Genomic DNA, 9,974 nt, shown 5'->3' on the forward strand with positions numbered 1-9,974 from the left:
AATGTCGTCCTTGACATTCACTACCCCATATCAATTTGGTCATTCCATTAAGATTCCGTCAACTATTCTGTTAGTTTGTATGTGGGACACACAAATCTAATGAAATGGTGACACGTGGATTACACAAAATAAGAGTTTTTATCGCAAATAGTCCCTGATATTGATCAATCTCTTTATTTTGGTCTCTGAGTTTCAAAAATCGATAAATTTGGTCCCTGACTTTCACTACCGCACATCAATTTAATCATATTTTGTTAAAGTTTCGTCGATATTTTTTGTTTGTGTGTTGATGTGGTCCCACTAATCCAATCATATGGCTCCATACGGATGAACTATAAGAAACAATTTTTTTTTTAAAGTGAACCAACATGCCAGTATTCCGTGCTGACATTTTTCTCGCATCCGACAACCCCAATTGGAAAAAAAAATCAATCTAAATTGGATAAAATCAAATCCAAATTCAATTCAAACTTGATAAGATTATAACCAACTAGAAAGAATGATGAGTAGTTTAGGATGCCAAGTAGTTTAATGGTGTCATGTTGCCTTCCTTTTCTTTTCAAGCATACGCTGATGAAGACGACGATGACTTTTTTTTTCTTTTAATTTTGGTTTTTAGTTTCTTATTTTACTTTTTTTTTTTAAGAGTGAACCAATGGACGAGTATTATGTGTTGACATTTTTCTCGCATCCCATAACCCCAATTGGAAAAAAAAATCAATCTAAATTGGCTAAATTCGAATCCAAATTCAATTCAAACTTGATAAGATTATAACCAACTAAAGAGAATGAGGAGTAGTTCAGGAGGCCAAGTAGTTTAATGGTGTCATGGTGCCTTCTTTTTCTTTTTTAGCATACTCTGATGAAGACGACGATGGCTATTTTTTCTTTTAGTTTTGGTTTTTAGTTTCTTATTTTACTTTTAGTTTTAAATTAAAAAAATAGTTTCTTATAGTTAATTCACATGGCGCCATATGATTGGATTAGTGAGGCAAAAAATATCAATGAAATTTTAACGAAATGACTAAATTGATGTGTGATATTGAAAGCCAGAGACCAAATTTATTGATTTTTGAAACTAAGGGACCAAAATAAGGAGTTGAATCAATATCAGGGACCATTTGCAGTAAAAACCCTATTTTGTGTAATCCAAGTGTCACAATTTCATTGGATTTATGGGTCCCACATACAAACTAACAGAATAGTTGACGGAATCTTAACGGAATGACTAAATTGATGTGGGGTAATGAATGTTAGGGACAACATTGATTGATTTTGAAAGTAAGGGATCAAAATGATAAGTTTGATCAATCTCAAAGACTATTTGTGATAAAAACCTTAATAATTATGTTATCCCTTAAGCGTGTATACTCCAACTCTATATATACAATCTCTGTAGAAAATTGTAATTCGCAAATGTGATACATGTAGAAACTAAGTTTCAATTACCATCAAACCCATGAAGCTTAAGTTAAAAAAGTACGAATGATTATTGATTAAGTCAAATATGATTTAGTCTTGGATCACCCAAGTCAAAGGTCATGGTTACCCATGGTGCACATTAATTTGGTGCCACGTTGTGCACCTATCAAAGTTTAATTTAATAAAAAACTATTAATTAATATTTTTATTGATAGAAAAACTATTAATTAATATGAGAATTTTATACTACTGCTGAATGGTGATTGACGGAGACAGACTTAAAATTATAGTTATAATTATAATTTTGGTAAAGAGAATTTTCCTGCAGATTGAAGTCATGGTTTTTGAACAAAATATTGCCTAAAACCCTCCGTAACGGGGTGTTCTTTGCCGACGGTTTATATCCCACTTAAAACATGGAATTAGCAATTTTGGTGTCAAAAGTCTTCCTTCCAAGCTATATATGTAGAATGACTAAAATGCCATTAATTTTGACTGCTCGAATTTTTTTTCGAAAGCCTATTTGAAAAATAAAACAAGACAATAAAACAAAACAATATGTCACTCAATTCAGACTTATTCGAATTTTCTTCGAAAGCTTATTTGAAAAATAAAACAAGACAATACTGAATTATCAATTTAGAATTATTCCTCTCCATAAAGAAAAAAAAGATTAATTTGTTATAAATAAACAAAAACTGAGAGAGCGTGTCTTTTCTTAGAGAGATTTAAGTAAAAAAGGAGTAATATGTCTCTCAATTTGTTTATGTCCTCGTTATCCTTAAGGAAATAGTGAGATAGTATAAATGTCGGAGGAAAACCAAGTTGAAAGCTTATTCATACCTACGTGGGTCATCTATATGTACGACACATTTTTTTATTGGGCTAATATTCTTTTACAATTTTCAAGTTTGGAGTTTTTTTATATATTTTTTTAAATTAGTCATGAGATTCTAATTTTGTTACGTTGCACAATAAAGTTTGAAATCGCAAGTTTTTGGGCTATTTTTGTTGATATTTAGTTAACAAAATCGTCAACATGTCAAAACTAAGTGTGTTGGAAAGATAAGGCTAAAACATAAATGGTATTTTTTGACAAGAAAATATTCTACGGGAATGAGGATTGTAACAAATATTTTGTAAATTAAATTTTGATTATGGAGGGTAGAAAGGGGAATTCAATGAAAAATGAAGTTAGGATTGAAAAAAAGAAAATAAATGAAATTAGGACGTCGTTTTTGGAAAACCGAAAATTGCTCCAAAGTCATAGACAGGCACCGGCACAGGCACAGGCACAGCAGCACCTTCATTTTCAAGCACCCCTTTCCTTCTTCGTCTTCTCCACCGCATCAAACGCCTCATATCTCGATTTCAATCTCCTCTGAAGATCCAAACCCCCAAACCCCAAACCCTCTCTGTAATGCCATCCCCTTCGACGACCTCCACCAATTGCACCTCCGAGATCGCCTCGCCGGCCCTCTGATCTTAGTCGTCGTCGGTTCAATTACTTCACTCGGCGCATTCGAAACGACTCTTCTGCATTTTTTGTAATGGGAGCCGTGCCTTCTACGCCGCGATGGGGCAGCAGCAGCAGCAGCTCCGCCTCGCGCCCACTTGACACGGTGGAGTACCTGATTAGCACCTTCATCGGCGACGAGTCGTTTCCGTTATCTTCCGATTTCTGGAACAAACTCCTCCAACTCCCTCTCAATCTACACTGGCAGCCTGACCGCGTTCATCAAGCTTGCCAAACTCTCGGTTCGTCAATCTCTCTCTCTCTCTGTTTTTATATAACAGAATGCTCTCTTTGATCAATTGTGCGCCACAAGTGCCATTAGGGTTCAGTTATCTGCGGCATTGGCATTATTTCTGATGAAATCGAAGCATGACTACGTCGGTCTCTAGTTTTGGATATTGATTAGTAATGTTCTAATAAGGATTAGGATCAACTTAGGTTAACAGATTTTCATTGTTAGAGTGTAAACCGTTGTTAAGGACAGTTAATTGTCCTCCAATGGACCCAGAATTACTTAATCCACTATACAGAGAACAATAATTAATTAAAAAAGCAACTATCTTGGGGCAGAAATCAGTGGAGAAAAACTTGGTTGCTGTGTGGAAATTTTTATTTTTTATACAATGAATACGTTCGTGTACAAATACCTTTTGATTCAAGATTCGGCCTTTAAAGACTCCCTACACTTACCTAACTGCTTTATTCTGAGCTTGTGTTACACCAAGGCCATAGGATCTTTCTTCAAGAGGCTTTCTGTTCGACTGGTCCTTAGACTGAGAAAAACACTATCTGTGGGTTACCGGGAGCAGCCCAATTGATGTAGGACAGTAGAAATAGATAGGAATATAGAAGAAGATCCGGACTCACTTGAGTCACTTCCGCCTTTGGCATCACATCAAAGGTGTATTGGGATCCCTCCAATAGAGAATTAGAAAAATTCTGGCATCACACCGAAGTTACCTTGGAATCACTCCAAGGTTAATGTGCCTCACACATAAGAAAGTAGAAATACTAATTTATTGAATGCTCCTCCATCACCAATGGTCTTTGATATGTTGAATTTTGGAGGACTGTTGTCAAAAAACCTATTGTTCATTTTATTTAATTTCTTTTTCTTTCTGGGAGCCTTATTTTCAAGTCATTTAATCTTTCTATCTGTTTCACTCTTCCTTAGTAGATACTGATAAGGGCTATAAAGTTTTGAGCAAAGGAATATCTAGTTACAGTTCAATTGGATTTAGCAATACAAAACCAATCACTCCTTTTATCCATTAGTAAGCGAAGTAGAGAATTGCCCAAACTTCTTCCCGAGTGTATATAGAAATATTGGGGTAGATTAAATTATTATTAGTATTTATTTTAGATCAGCCACAATGCTGCTCGCTACCTGAATGTTTTCTCGTCAGAATGTCAAAGCACCTATGTCATCAAATTAGATCCTTTTTAAAGTTAAATATGTACATGGAACTTAAAACAGTTATGGGCTAAGCTTGTTGAAGTAGTAGATGTAGGTTAATAAGTTGAGCAGTGACTTAAACACTTTTTCAGATGACTTTCTCAAGTATTTTCTAAATAACCCAGCCCAAAGAATGAACTCTAGTGAATCCAAACCCATAACCCATTTGTGGGAACACAAGATTTTGTAGAATTCAAATCCTGTCAATAATTGCAAATTTGCAAATATATCACACGACCTCAGCCGTGACCGTTTAAGGTTTCCACAAAATCTTAAAAATTGTGATTTGCTGCTAGGTATTGAATGATTTTGTTGCTGAGCTTCCCTCTTTTCCAAAAGGGTTATGTAAAGTTTTGATATTATTTGGTCATGGCTACTTGAATCTTGAGATTGATGACTCTGTTCGTACCAAACATGCACCCATAATTCCTGTAAGTTCTAGAAATGTGCATGAGAATCCATTTTAAACGCATTTCCAGTTGACCATCTGTTAGCTTATATGCATGTGCTTATCTGGCTTTTTGTTTTAATGTTAAATATTTCATATATACATATATAATTTTTCTATGTTTCTATATCTCATTTTCCCTCATTTGCAGCACAAAACAACTATCGTACCAGGCATCTTGCAAAGATTTTGATCCACATGGCACGGTGTTTGCAAGAATCAATTTCAACCTCTTCTGGTGCGCCTTCTATTGTTTATATGAAGGCTGTAAATGCAGTGTACATCTCATCCATCTTTCTAAAGTACTTCATTGAAAATGCAAAGGATGAGAAGATTGAAGAGTTGCATTTATCCCTTGATGAAAGTGAACCAATGCCAACTGATATTACAAAAGGTACTTCACTTGTATTCTGTTGGCTGTAATTAATATCAATCCAAGAATGAGTTTCTATCAAGGCCCTTTTTATGATTTTCTTCTGCAATCTTCACGAAATCTGAAAGCTGTGGTCTTGCGCAGATTGGTTAATTGTTGTTAGTGTTTTTGTTAGTGTTTTAGACATTTTATGCTTTTGTCCCCTGGTTGGAGAAGCGAGCGCGGGTGGTGGTGGTGGTTAGAGAAGCTGGATTGTGTAGAGAGTGTAGGATTTCAATGAGCTTTTGAAGAAGCTTTTGCCTTCCTTCTCTACCATCTTTCCGAGTCCAATTAAGTTTATGTTTCATCTTTTATTTGGTTTGGTTATCTTTTCTACTGTACCATCTTTCCAAGTTCAATTATGTTTATGTTACTTTTTTTTTTGGTTTAGTTATCTTTATTACCTGGGTTACGCTTCATTTGATTTTAAAATAAGATATATTTGACCACAACATAAATCTATAGTTATGTTTTTTTATCAATTTTGCAGATTTAAACACTCAGGAATTTGTTATGCATAGTGTGCTTAGCTTTATTGGGTCAATAGATGTAAGGTACATCCTCAAGCATCCACTTGTTCCTTATCATTGAGATTATGTTGTATTTTTTCTGATTATGTATCATCTTTGTCACAAGTCCTGATACATACCTCCTTCATTTGGAGCTGCTTAACTTCATGCTGGTTGCGATGTCAACTCAACTTCTTTCTGGGCCATCTCCAGGACCGGAAGATGTGAACCCATTCATCGATGCAGCAATGTCTCAGGTTACTTGATGAAACTCTTGCGTTATGTTTCATCCAAATTTCCTGTTGTTTCAATTATCTTACACCACTTCTTCAATGCCCAGGAAAGTTCTTTGGTTCTCTTGGTTGTCCGTAGACTGCTCCTCAGTTACATTTCAGGACCTTCCATATCCCTAAATAGTGCATCTTATTCTGTATATTCTGAAGGAAGTCAGCCTGGTGTTTTACAAAGAGTTGGATCTGCAGCTGGTATGGGTCATATGGCGGTATCCTTGATGCATTATTAAAACTTACTGTTTACTTATATAAAGATTGTTTACCGGTTGGGAAATATTGAAACTTAAATTTCTCTCTGTTGACATCAATTTTTTGATTTGCAGCAAATTTCATGTTATTGCCATTCAACTTTCTTGTCAGTTCAAGTGGTGAAGGCTCAAGAAGTCTGTTGGCAGACTGCAGTCTCCACGTGCTACTTATTCTCATTCATTATCATAAATGTGTTGAGGGCATTGAACCAATTACAGATAAAAGTAATGATACAACTGCTTCAGATTCCCTTTTGAAAGGGAGTACACATTTTTCTGACAACCCTTACTGCAAGGCCTTAGAACATGCAACAGATGTTGAATGTAAGATGCTTTCTTGTTTGTCTCTTTACGTAATCTTATTTCGAAGGCATATTCACATAACTTGAGTAGATATGTTCCTTGCTTGCAGTTGATCGGGCAGATACTGAGGGTAATGTACATGTTGGTCCAGTTTTGAGGTTACCTTTTGCGTCTCTGTTCGATGCTCTTGGGATGTGAGTGGCTCTCTTTTCTTTTATACTTTTCATTTTTAAATTTGATTTACTATTTTATCAAGTATAGGCTAATTCTTTGTTGCATTATTATGTAGATAATAAGATTGTTGACAATTGAGTGTGATACAGCGGACACCAAATTAGGGTTTAAAAAGATCTTAGTGGTGTGGGAGAGGACAAATATTTTGTTAGTTTGTTTTATTTATTTAATGTGGTAGGGGGAAAAAAAATCTCTAACTCTTAATTCAAGCAGATTTAATCTCTATTCCTTATTTCAACCTTGCTCCGAGTTTGTTTCCCCCTTTTGTTTTTTGAGTATCACCTAACAATTTTGTTGTGTTTCTGCAGGTACTTGGCTGATGAGGCTGCTGCTCTTTTGCTTTACTCTTTGTTGCAAGGGAATGCCGGCTTTCTGGAGTATGTCTTGGTGCGAACTGATTTGGATACACTGGTATGGAACAGAAGCTTATCTTGTCATGAAAAAAAGTTATTAAGATGATATTGTTTTTCGCCTTATGTCTTTGAGTGTTAGTCTTTGGATATATTTCATAGGTAGTGTTTTTTGCCTTATGTCATTTTTGTTTTTCGCCTTATGTCTTTGAGTGTTTGTAAATGCCTTGCATCATCAAGTTTGCTTCTACATTGATATGAAACTTGATGCTAATATGTTTTTGAAATGGACAGTTGATGCCTATACTGGAAGCTTTATACAATGCTTCAAAGAGGACGTCTAATCAAATCTACATGTTGCTTATTATTCTTCTCATACTTAGTCAGGATTCTTCTTTTAATGCCAGCATTCACAAATTGGTAAGGATCACCTGCGGTAGCCAGCACAAGACTTTTATTCATTAGGCCTCCTATTAATGTATTTATCATGTGAACAGATACTTCCTAGTGTTCCCTGGTATAAAGAACGTCTCCTCCATCAAACATCTCTTGGTTCCTTAATGGTCATTACGCTGATACGGACAGTGCAGTATAACCTATCGAAGTTGCGGGTATCCATCTTTCCATTTTCACTGTGAACTTTCATGAATGTTCTTGCAAGTGTTATTGTCAGATTGCTTTTATGACTTGATATTTATGTCAGTTGGATGTAAGACCTCGAGATTAAGCTTTTAAATACTTTAACAAAGTCATTACAATAGTTTTTGGGTGGTATGATCATGGGTTGAAGATTTTGTAACTTGCCTAATTGTCATATTTGGTTTGTTACACTGTAATAGGATGTTTATCTCCATACAACTTGTCTGGCAACTTTGGCAAACATGGCACCTCATGTCCACCGTTTGAGTGCATACTCATCCCAGAGATTGGTCAGCCTTTTTGATATGCTCTCTCGAAAGTATGACCTTTTATGTCTATGGTGTTCTCCATGAGCTTTATATTTTTCATTTCTACTTGTTTTGTAGTTTACAAAGTTATTCTTTCATGCACTTCTGGCATGATTTTTTTGTTAAAAGTTTTTAAAATATTTCTCTGTGTAATATTTGATTTAGGTATAACAAATTAGCAGAAATGCGAGATAATCAGATGCGATTAGCCAAAGGCAACTCATTTGAAGGAAATGGCCTTGCAGATGATACAGTAATGACAACACTCCTTAACTTATAATTGACACCCTTTCCCATTCTTTTGTCTACTGAGCTAGAATTTTTCCTATTGCAGTCAACGGAGATGCATATATATACCGACTTCTTGAGACTAGTTCTTGAAATATTAAATGCAATTTTGACTTATGCCCTGCCACGAAATCCTGAGGTACTCATGTACACTAGCAGGGGTCTGTCTGTGATAGTGTTATATTGTTCACACAAAATGATTAATGCTATCACTTTATAATATTTTCTGTTTTCCATATTCCTCACTGTATGCAATGGACAGGTTGTATATGCAATAATGCACAGGCAGGAGGTTTTTCAGCCTTTCAGGAATCATCCACGCTTCAGCGAGCTGCTTGAAAACATCTACACTGTATGTTACAGAACTTGTAGCTTATCCTGTTTTTAAATAAATAGGCAAGTTTTGGTGATTACTTGGACCATGTTTTCTTTAGTGTATTTGAATTGTACTTTTTGTTTGGCTTTGTAGGTGTTAGATTTTTTCAATAGTCGCATGGATGCCCAGAATACGGATGGTGAATGGTCAGTAGAGAAAGTACTCCAAGTCATAATAATTAATTGCAGATCATGGCGGGGTGAAGGGATGAAGGTAAAAAAGGAAAAGAAATGAAAAAAGAAACTTTCATTGTTGAATAACGTGGCCTAAGTGCACAGTTGCTACCTGGAGATTGTTTAAAATGTCCCGAAAATCTTTTCTCAGATGTTCACTCAGTTGCGGTTCACATATGAACAAGAGAGTCATCCGGAGGAGTTCTTTATTCCATACCTGTGGCAGCTAGTTCTATCTCGCTGGTAAACTATCTTCTCTCCTTATAGAGGAATAAATTAAAAAGCAACAATGTGCTCATTTTTCCCCTTCCGTCCTTACTTGAAATAGGTTGTATATTTGTCAAATTTTCACAGTGCAGAACTTTCCGTGAAAATATTGAACATGTTAGAAATTGATCGAGTAAATTATGAATCTTGTTATCCATTTTGCATCCCGTGGGGGTTGAATACAGTTCCTATAAGGTGTTGTCTTTGGGTCATCTCTTTAACTGACATCTGTTTTCTTTCATGTGTTTTCAGCACACTCGGTTTCAACCCTCGATCCATAAATTTGTTTACAGTTGATCCTCCATCCGAAGTATGTACATACCTGAAAGCCTCATAAATTTGTTTTACAGTTGATCCTCCTTTAGTTGACTCACACCCTGACCATTCTCTCCATCAGTGTGTTCGATTATCGTTGTAGTAAACAATTATTTGGTGTTGTGCAGAAACAGAGTGATTATGAAGTGGAATCCAGCGATCATGTTAATGGAGAGTCGGCCAAGCAAGCAGTCTTTCTTGATCCGTAGCTGTGATACATAACGATGCTGCAAGAGACGCTGAGGCTTTCTGGAGGACGTGTAAATACGTGAAATAGTAGCAAAGATGTATTCTTGTCATTCTTTTCTGTTGATATGTTTGCAACACTAGTACCTCTTATACGAAAATGTATTCCAAAATCCAAATCTCCAATGTAATCTATACTGCCTATTAACACACAAGTCTTTTTCTCACCAA

At 35.7% G+C, this 9,974-nt stretch overlaps 1 protein-coding gene across 1 annotated transcript; it reads left to right on the top strand.

Moving 5' to 3' along the window:
• The first annotated feature begins 2,649 nt into the window (after positions 1-2,649).
• Positions 2,650-9,974, top strand: LOC103453236 (uncharacterized). Its single transcript, XM_008392784.4, has 18 exons — positions 2,650-3,180; positions 4,994-5,236; positions 5,745-5,808; positions 5,891-6,020; positions 6,104-6,248; positions 6,380-6,628; positions 6,717-6,801; positions 7,150-7,252; positions 7,486-7,611; positions 7,689-7,802; positions 8,031-8,149; positions 8,304-8,391; positions 8,473-8,565; positions 8,689-8,778; positions 8,896-9,015; positions 9,127-9,218; positions 9,495-9,552; positions 9,686-9,974. The coding sequence occupies exons 1-18, from the start codon at positions 2,973-2,975 to the stop codon at positions 9,764-9,766; spliced, it is 2,208 nt and encodes a 735-aa protein (XP_008391006.3). The 5' UTR covers positions 2,650-2,972; the 3' UTR covers positions 9,767-9,974.

This window comes from Malus domestica, chromosome 13, assembly GCF_042453785.1.
Source record: "Malus domestica chromosome 13, GDT2T_hap1".
Lineage (NCBI taxonomy): Eukaryota > Viridiplantae > Streptophyta > Magnoliopsida > Rosales > Rosaceae > Malus > Malus domestica.

Excerpts from the sequence above, each read along its gene's own strand:
- LOC103453236 (XM_008392784.4), top strand. The coding sequence starts at position 2,973 with ATGGGAGCCGTGCCTTCTACGCCGCGATGGGGCAGCAGCAGCAGCAGC. Across the intron at positions 6,249-6,379 it reads AAGAGTTGGATCTGCAGCTG|CAAATTTCATGTTATTGCCA; the intron begins GTATGGGTCATA and ends TTTGATTTGCAG. Across the intron at positions 6,629-6,716 it reads ACATGCAACAGATGTTGAAT|TTGATCGGGCAGATACTGAG; the intron begins GTAAGATGCTTT and ends CCTTGCTTGCAG.